Source organism: Ranitomeya imitator, chromosome 4, assembly GCF_032444005.1.
Source record: "Ranitomeya imitator isolate aRanImi1 chromosome 4, aRanImi1.pri, whole genome shotgun sequence".
NCBI classification, from domain to species: domain Eukaryota; kingdom Metazoa; phylum Chordata; class Amphibia; order Anura; family Dendrobatidae; genus Ranitomeya; species Ranitomeya imitator.
In genome coordinates, this window is record NC_091285.1 from 452,248,944 (window position 1) to 452,269,690 (window position 20,747).

Consider the following 20,747-nt stretch of genomic DNA (forward strand, 5'->3'; position numbering starts at 1 on the left):
AGCCGTGACACATGCAGCCGGGGCACTGATCAGCCCATGTGATCCAGGAAGCCAGGTTCCCTCTGCAGCTTATTCAATAACTGCAGTAGTTTGCCGAATAAGAGGGAACGCAAACAAATTCGCTCAACTCTAGCGTTGATTGAGTAGTACTACCATCAGCCTATGCCTTGTGTTGCTAATAACAGAGCAAGTGCAGCTGATAAGTAAATAAAACAAACTGCATGGGTTCCCCTTTATTTTTTAATAACCAGCATGGCAAAACTGCATGCTGTTTTATGATGTTGGTTGTGTGTAAATTAACCTGGGGATTGTCTCATGAACATACCCTTGTATGGCATTGGACAGGTTTTGTGTTCTTTTGGTAAAACCATTCTTCACAAATTGCATCGAGTAATTCTGTCTAGAGTAGACCTGTCTGCAGAGATTTTATATAATGCTACCGAGTAACTATATTGTGAACAGAAAAAATAAATTTGTGAATCTGGCACAAAAAATCCAATGTATAATGAATGAAATGACTGCTCAAGTACATTTTAAAAACTTTTATTAGAATTTTCTATGCACATTCCTGAAACACTAACAATATAACATGCTAACATAGATGTAAAGCCATGCTCACAATTGTGATGGAACTTTCTTTGCAAACCTGGTTAGATTTTTAAAGATAAAACTTTGATGAAACGTGATGGAGTTAATTTAAAGCAGATTGAATCTGTGTTATGAACTCCACACTTGGCTTCTGTAAGGCCGGAGTCGCACTACAGCAAGATACGGCCGAGTCTCGCAGGTTAAAACCCAGCTCTGGCACCAGCACTCTGGAGCGGAGCATGCGGCTCCATGTATTGCTGTGTGGCCGCACGCTCCGCTCCGGAGTGCCGGTGCCAGAGCTTGGTTTTAACCTGCGAGACTGGGCCGTATCTCGCTGTGTGTGATCCCGGCCTTATAAATGGAAGCCACAGAGCACATTTAAAAGGGCTTAAATATATACAATGTATTTAGAGATCTTGTATTTTGTGGACCAAATAGGGCAGCTGCAAACAGCCATATTATTGGTCTTGGTGGGATTTGACAAAACATGAGGTTACACCTGGACCAACGTTGGTTTATGGGCGGCTGTGTGCATATCTGATTTATCTTTTTTCCTCAAACATTCTGTCTGAGGAAAAAAAAATATCACCATCTGTCAGAGTTTGATCAAATATTTGTATCTCGCTTGGCCAGGCAGGTCTAGGGTGGTGGAGATCCTCAACCTGTACTTGGATGCCTGTGCACTGACACAATGGAAAAGATGGGGAAGTTTTGTTCATCTTCTCAGAGTGTGCTCCAATTTCCTCATCCTAGAAAATTGGATCAAACTTAAATCTGAGATCGATTATAGCGTAATTTGCATAATTGACCCGATTCTCACTCCCCAAGCCCTAAATGTTAGAATAGCTGGTCTCTTTGGGAAAAACAGTCTTAAATTGGTATCCCTGAGCATGCAAATCTAGGTTTTACCTTTTAATAGTCAATCCTATTCCATAGACTTCATGTGTAAAGCAGCGCCGTGTACATTTAGTTGGCGGTCCCTGAACGTTCATCCTGTTCTGGCCTATATTTGACATGTTGCTTATGGAGAATATTTCTGTAATACTGCAAGAGCATGCTATGATTTTTCTATCTGATTCAAAAGGTCTCTGACAAAGACTTTTGTATAAAATCTGAGGTACATTAGGCCCTATAGAAGCTGAATATAACAGAAATGCAGCATATACACTAACCCTTACCTTGTTTTACATACATAGAAAAAGATTTTAACAGGGCACATTGTTTGTATTTTATCAGTTTCTTTTATGTGTTACTTACAAAAGGAAAACTATGTATATGGCTATAGTTTGTCTATTCTTTAAATAAAGAATTTATAACAAAGAAAAATATACAATAATAAATATAAATCTTAGCTTACAGGGGCTTCTGCTATATATTTATATTGATCAGTGCCAAGCTACCCTGTAATAAAAATAAAAGAAAACATAGTCTTAGTGTAATCCCCACCTTCTGCCTCTCTGCTCCAGCGCTGCCATTTTGGCTGTCAATGCCGGACAGGAAGTGAGGACACCCTTACCACCGGTCACCTGACCCTGCAACCGGTCAGCAGCAGCAGTCAGGTTACTGGTTTTTAATGTTGGATTTTCAGAAATAATTTTTCATAATCACATCCATCTGACCTTTTAATTAGGTCATCATATAGGATGAGAAATTACAAAACAGAGTCCCTTATATTAGGACAACTTGATGCAATAATTATGCAGCATATACCTTGCTATCAAATAATTATAATGAGAAAAGCACTAATAAATACAAAATGAATTTTTCCTAAAAGGTCCCTGCTATCAAACTGAATGGGACCCTTGGAGAGGTTGCTTGCACAAGAAAGGAGGTGGTGGTGGTGAGGAGGTTGAAGAATAGAAACTCTACTGAAAAATGGATTAAAAAATTCCACACCTAGGGAATGCTGAATTAAAAAAAACACACAATGTGAAAAGGCAATAAAAACAAAACACTGTTTGTAATGCGTTTCATATTTCTCTGTTATTTGACAGCAGAGTTTTTTTTTTCGAATGAATGCTGCATTTTTGTGGCATTTTTCCTGGCATTCTAGTGATCTTTTTTTTTTCTAAGCATTGCGTGTGAAACCACTCCTCTTGCTCTACTATAAAGGTAACTGTGTCTGATAAAGCAGTGATTCGCATTTAGAATTCTTTGGAGCCTGATCAGGGCTTTTTCAGAAGACAACAGCAGATGAACTTGGATCTTCTTCCGTCCAAATAGCAAACCCAATGGCCATTTTGCTATGAGAACAGCCACATTAGCCAACCAACTACTGCCAGATTACACAACAATACTTTATCCTGTGCAATATCCTTGTTCTTTCAGGTAGGATACATAGTAGAAGTTCAAAGTGATTGAAATTCTCTTTAAAGGAGTCTATTACTGTCAAATGGATATGAATCCCTGAGATAAATAATGGTAGACACGTTGGTTAATGCCAATATTCAGTCCCAAACACTTCAGATGAAGATAATTCAATTAAAAAATTGATTGTATGCGCAGTGAATTTTTTTTGTAGATGTAGAAAATGTCCCACAATGTTGCATACACGGTACATGAGATAGATGGCATCATCTAGGCTACAAAGACTTTGCTGTATTTTTCCATGAGAATAATCTTTCATGAAAATCCATTTTTTACAAATAAATGATTGTTGTGTCCTCCAAGGAATTTATGGGAATTGGGTGAAAGTTGTAAAAAGTCCCTATGGCTGTGCATCCTACGGTTTCATTTTTGAGATGATTAATGTGGAAAATCAAAGTCCATATGGCTGTGCATCCTACGGCTTCATTTTTGAGATGATTAATGTGGAAAATCATAGGAGTGAGTCTGGAAAGAATTAAATAAAAATAAAAAAAAACATTCAGAAGCAAGAATAAAAAAATATTATCCATATCTAACTCTGCGCCTGATCTAAAATGTACTATTAATGATACAGTGTACATAGGATAAGCATTAATGATGGCAAAGGATGGGAGGGTCTGCAAGTGACACATTAAATCCACTATAGATCATATACATTACATCACTTTGCTTAAAGGGAACCTGTCACCCCGAAAATCGCGGGTGAGGTAAGCCCACCGGCATCAGGGGCTTATCTACAGCATTCTGTAATGCTGTAGATAAGCCCCCGATGTTACCTGAAAGAGGAGAAAAAGACGTTATATTATACTCACCCAGGGGCGGTCCCGCTGCTGGTCCGGTCAAACGGGTGTCTCTGGTCCGCTCCGGCGCCTCCCATCTTCATTACAAGACGTCCTCTTCTGATCTTCAGCCACGGCTCCGGCGCAGGCGTACTTTGCTCTGCCCTGTTGAGGGCAGAGGATAGTACTGCAGTGCGCAGGCGCCGAAAAGGTCAGAGAGGCCCGGCGCCTGCGCACTACAGTACTTTACTCTGCCCTCAACAGGACAGAGCAAAGTACGCCTGCACCGGAGCCGTGGCTGAAGATCAGAAGAGGACGTCTTGTAATGAAGATGGGAGGCGCCGGAGCAGACCAGAGACGCCCATCTGACCAGACCAGCAGCGGGACCGCCCCTGGGTGAGTATAATATAACGTCGTCTTCTCCTCTTTCAGGTAACATTGGGGGCTTATCTACAGCATTACAGAATGCATTACAGAATGCTGCAGATAAGCCCCTGATGCCGGTGGGCTTACCTCACCCGCGATTTTTGGGGTGACAGGTTCCCTTTAATGTTCAAATCAAACATGCCTGATCCTAGTTTCCCTCAACAGCAGATATTGGGGACAATTAGGATGTCTGATGTACTCAGTAACTCAAGATTGGCACCCAAATCACCAGAATATTCCTGATGTATACTAATCATAGTGTAAAAACAAGATGTGATATAGTATAACTAAATTTAGACTATCTAGCCAAGGTCTTGTGTTATATTACCATGATCAAAAAAGCAATTGGGCACAAGAAAATGCACTAAAATTTATAACTGTACCTCTTATTTTGTTTTCAATTTCCCCTCCCTTCCCCCCACAGAAAGGTATGTTTTATTGCTCTTCCCTATATCTAATTGCTAAAAGCAAGACATGAACTTATGTTTCTAATTATGTTTAAAGAGGTTCTCAAAGAATGTAATAAAACTTCAGGTAAGTCAAGCTGCAGTCTCTTAGTCACTTATCCAGACTGGTTGCAGTCTGAAGAAACAACTCCCGAGATACCGAATAAGCTACAGAGCCGAACAGCTGATCAGCCGTCGCGCTCTATGTATCCGGGTTCCCACTGTAGCTTATTCGGTAAGTGCTATAGCTTGCCGAATAAGCAGGGACCTGATCTAATTCGTTCCTCTCTACTCTAGAGACCTGTGCCTCCATGAGGAGCTGTATAGTAAACAAGAATACCTTTGTGAGCTAAAGTGTGACAGAGCTGACTACACTCAGAGGACCGAGGCTTAAAAAAATCTTTCATGCTCAGTCAGCTTAAAAGATTATTTATTTCTTCGCCTATCAAAGCCATTTTTTGGCAGCTCACTGGAATGTGTGTGATTATGTTTCAGCTCCTCTGTCATTGAAACACAGGTCTCAGTAGCTGCGTTTCATCAAACTGTAATGACATGTGACAAGGGTCGGCTCTCCTTTGATTTGTGCAACGGGCCATTTAATTAATTTCTTAGGCAAGCTCTTTAAGGTGGCAAGCAGCCCCCCTTTGACCTGTAAGTTTGCACACGTGGTATATTACTAGTGATGAGTAAGTGTACTCGTTGCTCGCGTTTTCCCAAGCACACTCGGGTGGTCTCCGAGTATTTGTAACTGCACGGAGATTTAGTTTTCATTGCCTCAGGTGCATGATTTACAGCTGATAGACGGCTTGATTACATGTCGGGATTCCCTAGCAACCAGGCAACCCCCACATGTACTCAGGCTGTCTAGCAGCCGTAAATCATGCAGCAGAGGCAACAAAAACTAAATCTCTAAACACTAACAAATACTCGGAGACCACCCGAGCCATGAATATACTTGCTCATCACTATATATTACCCCTGCTATAGTCTGCTTAACTTATGTAGGTTATAAGCAGGCTATTGATTATGGACAATGCAACTTACTGGCTACCATTCTTAAATTATTTGAAGGAGTGAATTGAAAAGAACTAAATCAGATCCACGAGGATTAGTTCTCAATTATCCCAACTGTCTAAATGTAAATTCCTAAAAGGGTGGAGTCACACTAGCGTATAATACTGGCGAGTGCTATGCGAGAAAACATCGCATAGCACTCAGACCACTGTTAATCTATGTGGAAGCTCACATCACCGTTTTTTTTCTCAAGCGTATTCTACGTACAAGTGAAGTCGCAGCATGCTGCGATTTTACGCGTATATCAGCCAAGTCTCGCCAATGCAAGTCTTTGGGTGCGAGAAAAAAATTGGACGCCATACGGACCATCAGTGTGACTTGCAAGAAATACGCACACATTTTCCTCATTTCAGCCCAATGAACCATTAAATTCATTGGGGAAAAGCAGTGAGAAAGGTAAAGCCATACGTGTATCATATGGATACATAGATGCGAGGAAATCTCATCTTCGCATTGCAAACGCATTACACACGGATGACCATTCGGAGAACATTTGTGTAACTCTCAGCCGAGAGAAACGGACCACTTTTTCATATGTTAAGTGTGACCCCAGCAAAATACGGACTATTGTACACTTGTGTGGACTGTAGCCATGCCTTGTCCTACTGCATTTGATGGCTAAACAAGTGTGACCAAAATATGTGCATTAGGTATACAGGTGCTACACACAAAATTAGAATATCATCAAAAAGTTAATTTATTTCAGTTCTTCAGTACAAAACGTGAATCTAATATACTATATAGAGTACTAATTACAAATAGAGTGATCTATTTCAAGTGTTTATTTCTGTTAATGTGATGATTATAGCTTACAGCCAATGAAAACCCAAAAGTCATTATCTCAGTAAGTTAGAATAATTAATAAAAAACACCTGCAAAGGCTTCATAAGCATTTAAAAAGGCCCCTAGACTATTTCAGTAGGCTCCACAATCTTGGGGAAGACTGCTGACTTGACAGATGTCCAGAAAGAAGTCTTTGGCACACTGCATATGGAGGGTAAGTCACAAAAGTTATGCTAAAGAAGCTGGCTGTTCAGAGTGCTGTATCCAAGCATATTAATGGAAAGTTGAGTGGAAAGAAAAAGGGTGGTAGAAAAAGGCCCACAAGCAACCGGAAAAACTGCAGCCTTGAAAGGATTGTTAGAAAAGGAAGGACGGTGGCTCAGTGGTTAGCACTGCAGCCTTGCAGCGCTGGAATACTGGGTTCAAGTCCCACCTAGGACAACATCTTTGTTTGTATGTTCTCATGTTTGAATGTGTTTCCTCCTAGTACTCCGGTTTCCTGACATACTGATAGGGAATTTAGATTGTGAGCCCCATCGGAGACAGCGATGATAATGTGTGCAAACTGTAAAGTGCTGCAGAATATGTTAGCGCTATATAAAAATAAAGATTATTAAAGGCCATACAAAAATTTGGGAGAGATTGACAAGGAGTGGACTTATGCTGGACTCATTGCTTCAAGAGCCACCACACACAGATATATCCAGGACATGGGCTACAAGTGTCACATTCCTTGTGTCAAGCCACTCGTGACCAATAGACAATGCCAGAAGCGTCTTACCAGGGCCAAGGAGAAAAAGAACTGGACTGTTCCTCAGTGGTCCAAAGTTTTGTTTTTAGATTAAAGTAAATTTTGCATTTAATTTGGAAATCAAAATCTCAGAGTCTGGAAGACGAGTGGAGAGGCATACAGTCCAAGCTGCTTGAGGTCTAGTGTGAAGTTTCCACTCTGCGGACAAGTTTTTTGGAGATGGAAATTTCATTCTACAGCAGGACTTGGCACCTGTCCACACTGCCAAAAGCAGCAATACCTGGTTTTGAAACAACAATATAACTGTGCTTGATCATCAACATTAACAGAAATAAACACTTGATATAGATCACTCTGTAATGACTCTATATAACGAGTTTCACTTTTAATATTGAAGAATTGAAATAAATTTACTTTTTGATGATATTCTAATTTAGTGAGAAGCACCTGTATATCACAAAGACATTTCACCATGGTGTCTATGGGTGGTGAGGCATAACCTATTGATATATGTGCAGTTAAACTTTTTTGAGATATTCACTTAAGTAGAAATATGCTCTTACCCTGTAATTAGTCAAGGCAGATGCAACATTAACACCATGATAACGCTCATAGGGAGGCTTAAGAGAGCAAGCGTTGGAAAGTCTCCGACACAAATCAGTCTTTAAGGCCTGGCAACGAGAAGAAAAATATTTGGTTAACCTTTTGACCAATATTTGAGACTGTTGTCAGAAATCACTAATATATGTGTTAATAAAACACCATTCTACAACCTCTTTCCTTAAAAAAAAATTAAAAAAATTAAAATTAAATTAAAAAGAAATAAATGGAGAGTCAAACTATGTTTTGTAAATGCTATGTAATCAGCGCATTACTGATCATTTCAAGAATAATGAAGCCAGTGCTTGATTATTCTAAGAGGGATTATCATACTCATTTCATGACAGTAAAGGCCATGTGTCCATACATGTGAACTGAATTAGCTACAGAAAATATGAAATGTGACTGCTTGGTCACAATGTAAAATCTGAACCCCTATTATAAATGTATACTATTAGTATTTTATTATATGATAACTGGGCCTTCGGGTCCAAGGATTTCAGTGTGATTGCAACCTCATCACCCTCCAAACTACGCCCTTGATCGATGTGACTAAAAATCCCCCGCCCCTACACTTTTAATGAAAATAAAATATGAGTCAATAACAATCAGATACAAAATTGCATAAGATAAAATTACAAATACAGCTACATAGGTCTCTTCATTATACATGGTGAGATTCTTCAGATGCATATGTAGATTTACATCATTATATAAAAATCATCTTTTTGGCTTCAATTATCTAATGATGAGAATTCATTCAGGTTTTTTTTTAGTTTCTGGCCTCTTTTACCTACATACTTTAAATAGTAACTACACCTTTTTTTTCATAAATCAACACAAGTGAAGATAATAAAAACATTGTAATATCTCTCATGAGAAAAAAAATGCCTTTTGCCCCACTCATAAGCCACTTCACCTGCACTGATCATTCACTCTGAAAACCTGTTTAACTGTCTTCAGTGAGAGGTCAAATTACACCTGCTGCCTATAAAGGTCTATGGAGATAGGCAAGCGGGTGGGAAACATAAAAGACACAAACAGACACTGCTTTCCTCTAATGCAGAGGAAAAAAACTGCTAAAAATACAGAAATAATGATTGTTGCCTCTCAATTTCGAAAGTCACCTGAAAGTGTAGCAACATGTTATTGATTCTTGAAAGCTTGGTTTAGTTTGCCATTGTTGCCTGAGGACAACCCATATTGACATGCCATAAAAGGGCAAATTAACAACATTAAGGGTATGTGCACACATTCAGGTTTTTCGCGATAAAAACGCTATAAAAACTCATTAAAAACGCATACATAATGCATCCTATCATTTAGAATGCATTGCACATGTTTTGTGCACATGATGCATTTTTTTCCGCGAAAAAAACGCATCATGGTTAAAAAAAGCAGCATGTTCATTAATTTTGCAGATTTTCTGCGTTTTTCCCGCTATTCTATGCATTTGGGAAAAAACGCACAAAAAACGCACCAAAAACGCGTCAAAAACGCATGAAAAAACATGAAAAAAACGCATGCGGATTTCTGGCAGAAATGTCCGTTTTTTGTCAGGAAAATTTCTGCAAGAAATCCTGACGTGTGCACATAGCCTAAGGGAATATTCTAGTCTGTAATTTTTAAGCTTTTCTAGCAAATGGTTGTAAAAATTTTTTTTACAAAATGGCAAATTTTATTTTATGCGTTTAGTCATTAATTTAGAGTTATTTACCCTCATTACAAATGTTATACTAAATAGATCATCATGTAAATATGTTGAATCTTATTTCACCACGTTTACATGGTAATATGTGAGTTATCTAAGGGCAGTGCAATATAGAAGAAAGTCACTATACCTAAATTACTTATCAGACACATCTCATATAGATACTCACCAGGACTATGACAAGAGGTATTGCCAATATGAGGAGGATGCACATGACAATAATTGCCACTCCATAACCTGGGACAGAACTTCCAGGAGGTGGATTGGTCGGTGCTACAGGACTTGTATCTGGAATAATTCAAATTATTTGAAACACATCAATCCACGTATGCCCAATTGTACATTTTTTTTTTTTAAATACAAGCTGTACAATTGTGGTTAGCAACATTGCCATTGATAGGTTCATTAAGTGAATTGTAAAAACAGATTTCAGACAGAACCTCCAATGACACCATTAAGTGCAAAGTGACAAAAGGAGATCAGATATGCTCAGTTTGTGCTTTTTCTGTGGAATCCATCTTTTCAAATTGGCACAAGAAGAACCTAGTAGACTACAACGAAGAGTCGAAACACTACATGAATGGCTACTTACTTAAAGGGAACCTGTCACCAGGAAAATGCAGCAAAATCTGCAGGCAGCATGCTATAGGTCAGGGGGAGATGAGTAGATTAAACCACAGTTTATAGTGAATATATTGTCAGAAATCCATATATTAAACATTTAAACCTCTACGCTTTCTGGGATTTTCAGTCCAGTGGACGGTCCTATCTGTGATAGACGGCTACAATTGTATGCACACATATATAAAGAAAGCTGTCAGTCACTGATGGGAGCACACCCTGGACCAAAAATCAAAAATCACAGAAAGAGCTGAGGTTTAAATGATTAAAACATAGATTATATTGAGCCTTTCTTCACAAAGCTATATATCACTCTACTTGGCTCCCCTAACATGGTGCCTTCAGATTGGGCTGCATTTTCATGGTGACAATTTCATTTTCAAGGTGTTATCTAGGACTCTTTCTTTTGTTTCACTATGGCCCTAAAAACTAACAGGCAGCTGCTAGCTACAGTACTTGCCTGTTATACCCGATGAAGGTCTAGAGCAGTCTTGACCGCTCCAGCCAGTGATTCTGCTGCTTCACATCAACCGAGCAGCTCTTCTTCTAGGCTGCTGTTTTGAGGAGGGGTGACTGCCGACATCATGATCATGATCAGCAGAAATCAGCAGTGGGCAGAACCTACCTGTTACTTCTTAGGTCCATATTAATAAAAAAAAATTAAATTGTCCTGGATAACATCTTTAATACTCCTGTCCCACTTTCTATTAAGGGAATTCTTTGAAACTCAATAACTGTATATAAAATATTTCACACTACTTTTCTAGTTTCTTTTACAACTTACATAAAAATAATGAGCTCAAAATTGTTTTAATAGTTCATATTCCTAGGATCTTAATTTCAAATATATTGATTTTTTTAAAAAAAGGAAACTTGAATATTTCAATATGATCTGTACATTAACATAACTACCTTTAAGATTTAGTGGTTACCTACGCTAAAACGCTAAAAACAAAATTTCAAATATTTTATCAGGAGAGTCTAAATAAATAAAGTGAGATTCCCCCTGTAGGATCCTACGTAAGAGCAAGCATTGACTGGCACATTTCTCTTTATTATGTTTCCAACACATCGCAACATTACACAGTCACCCATGAATTTCAATTTGTGCTAAATGACATCCCCATGTCTGCAGCGTAGAAAACTTTGTAGACATGTTAAGAGATTCTGTTGTTCTTCCGGTCACATATTCAGTGTGAAAAAATGTGGTCTAAGTCACTATAATCAAGGATTTCTGGTAAGGTCTACATGGTTTAGGTATTGGACGAGAGTTTTACAAGCAGTAATGTTAATGGTATACAAAGACTTCTGTGCAGTACAAAAATATATGGTAAATAAGGATATATTTAAAGTAAGGATTCAGGCTCTTCTCAGGACAAAAGTGGACTCTTACTCATATGACAAAGGTGTAAATTACCTTTGGGGTGTAAAATGTACATCTATGTAGACCTAAATCAGTAATACTAAAACCATTCTACAATATATCTGTGGATATGTCAGTTACTCACACAGAGACTGAGGGTCCAGATAGAGATTCAGCCCTGCGAGGTTGTCTTTTTTGTTAACTATTGCTTGAGTCACTTGAGAATAGGATGTAGCTCCAGAAGGAAACGTAGTTTCTACTGTGCTGATCACTGATCCCTGTCTGTAAAAGAGAAAATAAACATTGTACATTTTTACGCATTGCTCGGCCATGTAGAAGTGAACAAGAAAAACCTATAGAAAGATGCATTTTAAAAGTAAACCAATGACTGCGCTTAACAAAAACATGACCACATCTGCATCAAGAAGAATGGTATTAGTATGAATACAGATTGTGAGCCTTCGTGGGCAGGGTCCGCTCTCCTACTGTACCAGTCGTGACTTGTATTGTTTAAGATTATTGTACCTGTTTTTATTATGTATACCCCTCCTCACATGTAAAGCGCCATGGAATAAATGGCACAATAATAATAATAATAATAATAATAATAATAATACAGCCATTTTGGTTTATATAAGACTATAGATCTTTCTAGATGTAGAATACATAGTACAATAACGTGAAATGTGAAAAGTATTGACTGGCGAGGTCAAATTGTTCAGACTCCACCAATCGCTAAAATAGAGGGGCAGAAGACACAGACAAATGCGTACTCTTCTCTGAGACTGAAGATGGGCTCAATAGAAAGTTTATCAGTCCCTCTTCAGCTAAGAGATTGTATTCAGAGGAGCATGTCTGCCTCTTAACCCCTTGACGACCAGAGGTATTTTTATTTTTGCATTTTCATTTTTTGCTCCCCTTCTTTCCAGAGCCACAACTTTTTTTTATTTCTTGGTCAAAATGGCCATTTAAGGGCTTTTTTTAGCGGAAAGAGTTGTACTTCTGAACAACACCATTAGTTTTACCATATCGTGTACTCGAAAACGGGAAAAAAATTTGAAATGCAGTGAAATTGCAAAGAAAGTACAATCCCACAGTTGTTTTTTTTTTTCTCACCATCTTCACTAAATGCTAAATCTAACCTGCTATTATGATTCTCCAGGTCATTAGGAGTTCATAGACACCAAACCTGTCGAGGTTCTTTTTTCACTTAAGTGGTGAAAATAATTTCAAAGTTTGTTAAAAAAAAATTGCACCATTTTCCGATAACGTCTCAATTGTTCATGATCTTGGGTTGGGTGAGGGGCTTATTTCTTGGGTGCCGATCTGACGTTGTTAAAGGGACACTGTCACCTGAATTTGGAGGGAACAATCTTCAGCCATGGAGGCGGGGTTTTTGGGTTTTTGATTCACCCTTTCCTTACCCGCTGGCTGCATGCTGGCTGCAATATTGGATTGAAGTTCATTCTCTGTCCTCCGTAGTACATGCCTGCACAAGGTAATCTTGCCTTGCACAGGCGTGTACTATGGAGGACAGAGAATGAACTTCAATCTAATATTGCAGCCAGCATGCAGCCAGCGGGTAAGGAAAGGGTGAATCAAAAACCCAAAAACCCCGCCTCCATGGCTGAAGATTGTTCCCTCCAAATTCAGGTGACAGTGTCCCTTTAATGATACCATTTTGGTATAGATGCAATCTTTTGATCGCCTGTTATTGCATTTTAATGCAATGTTGCTGCGGCCAAAAAATGTAATTCTGGTGTTTTTAATTTTTTTTCATTATGCCATTTTGCGATTAGGTTAATCCTTTTTTTATTGATGGATCGGGCGATTCTGAACGAGACTATACCAAATACGTCTATGTTTTTTTTTTCATTGTTTAACTTTGATTGGGGCAAAAGGGGGGTGATTTGAACTTTTTAAATTTTTTTTTTTTTTACTTTTTGCATGCTTCAATAGTCTCAGGGAGACTAGAAGCTACACTTGTCCGATCGGCTCTGTTACATACAGGCGATGATCAGATCGCCTGTATGTAGCAGAATTGCTGACTTGATATCAGCGCTCATAGCAATCCGGCAGTGACAACCAAAGAGGTCTGCAGGAGACCTCTGGTTGTCATGCCAACCCATTAGTTACCCGTGATCACGTGACAGGCATCACCGATGGACGGATTTCCGGCGCGATTGCCGGAAGAGCATGTTAAATGATGCTGACAGTTTCACAGCGGCATTTAATGTGTTAATAACTGTGGGTGGATCGTGATTTCACCTGCGGCTGTTCCGGGCACATGTCAAATATTCAAAACAGCTGACATGTGTCAGGAAATATGTGCTCACCACCGGAGCCCACATCAAAGGGAGGGAGTCCGACATCGGGCCTACATTTAAGCCCGATGTCGGAAAGGGGTTAAGAATAAAAGTGATTGTCTTAGTCTCAGCACCAAAAACTTCTAAAGAGAAAAACTTCTCATAAGCCGTTGTAACATATGAAAAGTGATATGAAAATGTAAGCACCCCTATGATTAAATGGAGACTTTTGGAAATAAGTTTGTGATTGATTCATAACAATTAATAAATATGAAAATTGTTTATTTTATTTTTTTTGTAACATGTACATGAGTGGCAGGGGTAACGTGATTTACAACATTTCTTGTAAACATTATATTTGTACCATACTTAATGGGTTTGGGGGATTTAGGAGGAGGATAAAATATGAAATGTGGTTATTTTTATTTATTTATTTTTTTTGTACAAAATATGATATGTATAAGTGCTTGTAAAATAAACAAATTATTAGATAAAAACCCTCATGGTTACCGCCTTTCCATATCTTCTTAAACCATCAGTTCTTTTACTCTAAAATAAATCTCAAGGAGAACACTTAACTACATGTGGTAGTCTAGTTCCCTTGCACTTAGCCAGAATTTATGACATGTAGTCTCAAAATTGCTAACAATCTATGAAGAGAGATGAGCGAGTGTACTCGTTGCTCGGGTTTTCCCGAGGACGCACGGGTGACTTCCGAGTATTTGTTATTGCTCGGAGATATAGTTTTTATCCCCTCAGTTGCATGATTTACAGCTTCCAGATACACTGAATACATGTGGGAATTCCCTAACAAACAGGCATTCCTCATATGTATTCAGCGTATGTGTAAGCCGTAAATCATGTAACTGAGGTGATAAAAACTATATCTCCGAGCAATAACAAATACTCAGAGGTCACCCGAGCGTGCTCGGGAAAACCAGTACTCGCTCATCACCATCTACGAACATTTGTAGTGGTTTTCTTAGGAGCTGTCTTTTACTGACATTCAAAAAACTTTATTGATTTTAATTAGAGAGCTAAATTAAAGAAAATGCTCATTTATAACAATTGATAAACCATGTAAGAGAAATAATTCATCATAAATGTGCCCCACTGCTGACTAGCTAATACAGTAACAGGAACAACAGTAGGCAGTAACAATAAATAACAGTTGACTAAACCTATAAGTGATTGGACCAAAGTATGAATTGTTCACTGCTGCAGGTACTTACTGAAATGATTGCACAAATATCTGTTTCACGTTGAAATCCTTTAAAATACCATTGAGCTGAAACAAAATTATTAAGGTGCAAAATTAGAAGAAATATATTATTGTTTTAAAAGTCGTCTTGCTTGCCTTACAATATAGAGAAAAATAATTTTCCCAACCTTATAAATAGAACAACTTTTTGATAAAGTTCTAACTTTAATGATTTCTCTCTGCTTTTTGACAGTTATGTTCATACCTAGAGATTGTTGCCTACCACAGCATCTAATTGGTGACTGGATCCTTTAGGCTGTGTGCACACGTTGCAGATTTGTTGCGTTTTTGTTGCCTTTTTTTTCTGCTATGATTTGTGACAAAACCTAATGCCAGCAAAGTGAATGAGAAACTTGAAGTGTCATGCACACGTTGAGTATTTTTGACTTGCTTTCTAGCAAGATTGCAAATTTATACTAAATAAAAACGATTTTAAAATTTAAAGTATAAGAATGAGATTGTCTGTGTTATCTTGGTTGCTTTGATGCATAATATGTATAGTCTTGGATAATGGGTGTCTATGCTGATGGTTTGTATTACTGTTGGCATGTAGCTTATTTTTAAGAAAAAAATGATAGGTTGTGTGTACACCATGTTTTATAAAGGCTGGCGTGCCCCTAAGTTTTAACTACATTAATACTTTTCAGGAAAATGCCAGCAGTGTTGTTCCTGAAGTTTTTTCTTTGCATCCTTTTTCCTGTTTGTTGAGATAATCTTATACAGTGCCTTGCGAAAGTATTCGGCCCCCTGGAACTTTTCAACCTTTTCCCACACATCATGCTTCAAATATAAAGATACCAAATGTAAACTTTCGGTGAAGAATCAACAAAAAGTGGAACACAATTTTGAAGTTGAACAAAATTTATTGGTTATTTTAAATTTTTGGGGAAATTCAAAAACTGAAAAATGGGGTGTGCAATATTATTCGGCCCCTTTACTTTCAGTGCAGCAAACTCACTGTGGATCTTTAATGATCCAATGTTGTCCTAAATGCCTAATGATGATAAATATAATCCACCTGTGTGTAATCAAGTCTCCGTATAAATGCACCTGCTCTGTGATAGTCTCAGGGTTCTGTTTGAAGCACAAAGAGCATCATGAAGACCAAGGAACACAATAGGCAGGTCCGTGATACTGTTGTGGAGAAGTTTAAAGCCGGATTTGGATAAAAAATGATTTCCAAAACTTTAAACATCCCAAGGAGCACTGTGCAAGCGATCATATTGAAATGGAAGGAGTATTATATCACTGCAAATCTACCAAGACCTGGATGTCCCTCTAAACTTTCATCTCAAACAAGGAGAAGACTGATCAGAGATGCAGCCAAGAGGCCCATGATCACTCTGGATGAACTGCAGAGATTTACAGCTGAGGTGGGACAGTCTGTCCATAGGACAACAATCAGTCGTACACTGTACAAATCTGGCCTTTATGGAAGAGTGGCAAGAAGAAAGCCATTTCTCAAAGATATCCATAAAGAGTGTTGTTTAAAGTTTGCAACAAGCCACCTGGGAGACACACCAAACATGTGGAAGAAGGTGCTTTGGTCAGATGAAACCAAAATCAAACTTTTTGGCAACAATGCCAAACGATATGTTTGGCGTAAAGGCAACACAGCTCATCACCCTGAATCCACCATCCCCACTGTCAAACATGGTGGTGGCAGCATCATGGTTTGGGCCTGCTTTTCTTCAGCAGGGACAGGGAAAATGGTTAAAATTGATGGGAAGATGGATGGAGCCAAATACAGGGCCATTCTTGAAGAAAACCTGTTGGAGTCTGCAAAAGACCTGAGACTGGAATGGAAATTTGTTCTCCAATAAGACAATGATCCCAAACATAAAGCAAAATCTACAATGGGATGGTTCACAAATAAACGTATCCAGGTGTTAGAATGGCCAAGTCAAAGTCCAGAACTAATTACAATCGAGCATCTGTGGAAAGAGCTGAAAACTGCTGTCCAAAAACGATCTCCATCAAACCTCACTGAGCTCGAGCTGTTTGCCAAGGAAGAATGGGCAAGAATTTCAGTCTCTCGATGTACAAAACTGATAGACACATACCCCAAGTGACTTGCAGATGTAATCGCAGCAAAAGGTGGTGCAACAAAGTATTAAGTTAAAGGGGACGAATAATATTGCACGCCCCACTTTTCAGTTTTTGAATATCCACAAAAATGTAAAATAAGCAATTAATTTCATTCAACTTCACAATTGTGTTCCACTGGTTGTTGATTCTTCACCAAAAATTTACATTTGGTATCTTTATGTTGGAAGCATGATATGTGGGAAAAGGTTGAAAAGTTCCAGGGAGCTGAATAATCGAATACTTTCGCAAGGCACTGTATATATATATATATATATATATATATATATATATATATATATATATATATATATATATATATATATATATAGATAGATAGATAGATAGATATATATGTATCTATATATCTATATATATATATATTGCCTAAAATATAAAGGAAATGTGTAATATTTAACTTTAGGCCTTTGAGAGATCATTTCATCTTCAACTTGCTTAACTGTTTGCAATAACAGTACTTATGAAAACCCAAACTTTTACATGCCACTGTATTTCTTCATACTATGTGTGTTATCAAGGGACAGAGGGAATTTCCAGTTACCAAGCCTATGACATTGAATATTCATGATGCTATATCCATTGTCACTACAGTCTTAGTGAGCTATGATTATCTGTAAAATTTGTTGAGTACTGATGTACTCATTGTGATGTCAGTCACATGAGAGGGGAAGTCACATGGTCTAGGGCTCCAAGGTCAGGAGGTTGTCAGTGTATGGAGAGGAACACTCCAGAGAAGTGTTTTGTGTCTGTTTATGCCTGAACTGTGGGTCTTGCTAACCATGAGTGGGCTGATCCCCATTAATGCAAAGACTGTATCTAGTGCTACCGTTTTGCTGTTTTGCCCAGAGTGCCATGTTTATTTTGTCCGTAAACTTGGTTTATGCCATGTCTAATAAACCAAGTACATCTTTAAACCCACAGTGTTCCCGTGGCTATCTCCATGTACAGCCAAGTGAGCCAATCTACCACAAAAAAATAATAATCAAAATATATATATGCCTTTATTATATCACCTTGTAAATAGAGAAAATAATTGAACTTTAAGTTCTCCACTATTACCTCACTGTAAGAGTTTTACAACTACTAAACAATCTGTCATCTTACCCCTTGTGTAATATTGTTCGCCAGTTCTATGAATCTTTTACTATTTCTGTCTTTTAAGTCTGCACCATAATCTTGATTGATGAACCTCGGCTTTAGCGTAAATAAATCAACAACCGGTGTAATGTCTGGAAATTAAAAATAAAAACAAAACACAATTAACTCTCATGCTATCAGACACAATGTTGAAAGGAAACAAAATGAGAAGGTCAAGACACTGCTGATATTTTTGGGTTTAAATTTCATTCAATCAAACCTAAAGTACATATGGTTTAGGTAAAATAAAGACATTTGCACAGTCCTTAACAATGGACAAAATCATAGGTCGAGCAACAGATCAAACGATCATTAGTAAAAAAAAACTGTGATCAATTAAAAAAAGTAGATAAAACTGCATGTCACGATTCCTTGCATAAAAAGATCCAAATTTTATTCCGTATTGATTTGAAAAACAGCATACCGTAGTATTGTATACACTCCATAGAATGCATATGGCACGTTTCTGGAGTGTTGCCACCCTTAGTCACAGTTCACTATGACCCAATGGAATACTTCAATAACAAAGCATCAAAAAACAGTAATGAGGTTGTTCCGACCATCTTGGAGAACTAACCATAAAACGTAATCATCGAGTATTTGCACCTGAAGAAAGAGAAGTATCTGCACAAGCCAACATCAGCATAACATCTGTTAGTTCTCGAAGATATTTCAAGCCACCTCTCTGCCGAGATCCTTCAATACTGTTTGCAAGTGAACTTAGAAGAATTGATGCGGTCACACCAAATATTGATTTGATGTAGATATTTATTTTGATATACCGTGGAAATAAAAATTCTACACACCACTGTTAAACTTTGGGTAGACTTTTTTTATGTCCATAAATTATGTGATGTTAAAAATGAAAAAAAGTTCTGAAAAGTTCGGAAATAGTGCTTCTTGATATGATTTTTTTAACATAACAAAAACCTGGCATTTTAACAGGAGTATACAGACTTTTTATATTCCCTGTCTAATTCTTATACACACTACAAACATTGAAATATGCTGCCACACACACCAGACTCCATACAGACCGCATGCAGCGCTGCCACGTAAAGGACTTGCCCATTTTGTATATGTGAATGGCATCTGCCCTAACAAGAAAAGTTACATAACTTACAATAAGATGCTTGTATGTCACTGATGTGTGATGCGGGTTGGGGAACTATGCTAATAATAGTGGCACGCTGTTTAACTCGGAGGCCACATGATGCATCAGGGGAGCATTTAAACAACACCAGTGTAAGCTCAGACAAAAATTATTTGCTAGCGCAGATTCTTGACATGCCGGTGTATGTTTCAGTAGGAACTGCTGATGGACTGGTTTTATCACATTATGCTCTACCCATTCAGAAATGAAAGGCGTTGTTCAGCTCTGGGCAGCAAGTCTGTAGTCACTCTATGAGTGCGTATTCTCCGTTGCCAGTGATTTGCATACCTCTTGCCACATTATGAATAGACTTGTCCTTCCTCGCTCATTACACTTGCATTGAGCGAAGCCACATACAGCTAGTCGGCACATGGCCACATGTATTTAAAGGGACTCTGTCACCTGAATTTGGAGGGAACAATCTTCAGCCATAGGGGCGGGGTTTTTGGGTGTTTGATTCACCCTTTCCTTACCCGCTGGCTGCATGCTGGCTGCAATATTGGATTGAAGTTCATTCTCTGTCCTCCATAGTACATGCCTGGACAAGGCAATCTTGACAACCCCATTAAGTACCGTGTAGGCTAAAAAAAACTCTTTAAGGAATGACTGAAGACTTGGTTGAATGAATCTTCCTGTCGTATAAACAGCTACTGTTAGAATGTAACAGCTACTGAGCTTTCCCTGCCAACAAATTCAGGCTAAATAAGTCAGAGTGAAGACAATCATCTTTCGCATTGACCTACCATTCACAGACAAACTTGATATGCGGATAATATTGATTAGACCAGTATTATTTATAAGAGACGTTAGCAATAAAGAACTGTCCACATTCGTTGTGTAGTTAAGTATGTAGTTGATATCCATAGCTGCTAGTCCATCAGAAGAATTCCTAAAGGAAGAAATTATGGAAAATGAAAAGGAATAAGTACAGTTTTATGATGTGTGTACTCATTTGCTTGCTTAAAGGGAAGGTGTGGCAATTTTTTTTCCATTAAAAATTATTGTTATATAAACAATTATTTTTAATACAAAATTAATTTTTTTAACGTTAATATCTTTTTGATTATTAATTATTTTTTCAGCCACTGGGCGCCGCCATTTTGCTTTGCAGGAGTGTAAGAGTCCCAGCACGACACTTACACTCTGCAAATACGGCAGCCCTGGGCATAGGAGTCAGCGGTCGGCATCCGACCCTATACCTAGCATTGAGCTGCTCCCTGCTGTGATCTGGCCATGCTCCCTGAGCCGTCCACATCACAGCAGAGGCAGGAGATC

General features: G+C 38.3%; 1 protein-coding gene across 1 annotated transcript in view; it reads right to left on the reverse strand.

Moving 5' to 3' along the window:
• Positions 1–527: 527 nt before the first annotated feature.
• Positions 528–20,747, reverse strand: part of LOC138676451 (uncharacterized) — a 101,891-nt gene continuing 81,671 nt past the window's right edge. Inside the window, exons 14-20 of the mRNA XM_069765760.1 lie at positions 20,216–20,361; positions 18,287–18,411; positions 15,048–15,103; positions 11,655–11,791; positions 9,695–9,813; positions 7,778–7,885; positions 528–3,420 (exon numbers count right to left, since the gene is read on the reverse strand). Coding sequence (XP_069621861.1) covers positions 3,394–3,420; positions 7,778–7,885; positions 9,695–9,813; positions 11,655–11,791; positions 15,048–15,103; positions 18,287–18,411; positions 20,216–20,361 — 718 coding nt within the window. The 3' untranslated portion in view covers positions 528–3,393. The remainder of the gene's footprint in view (positions 3,421–7,777; positions 7,886–9,694; positions 9,814–11,654; positions 11,792–15,047; positions 15,104–18,286; positions 18,412–20,215; positions 20,362–20,747) is intronic.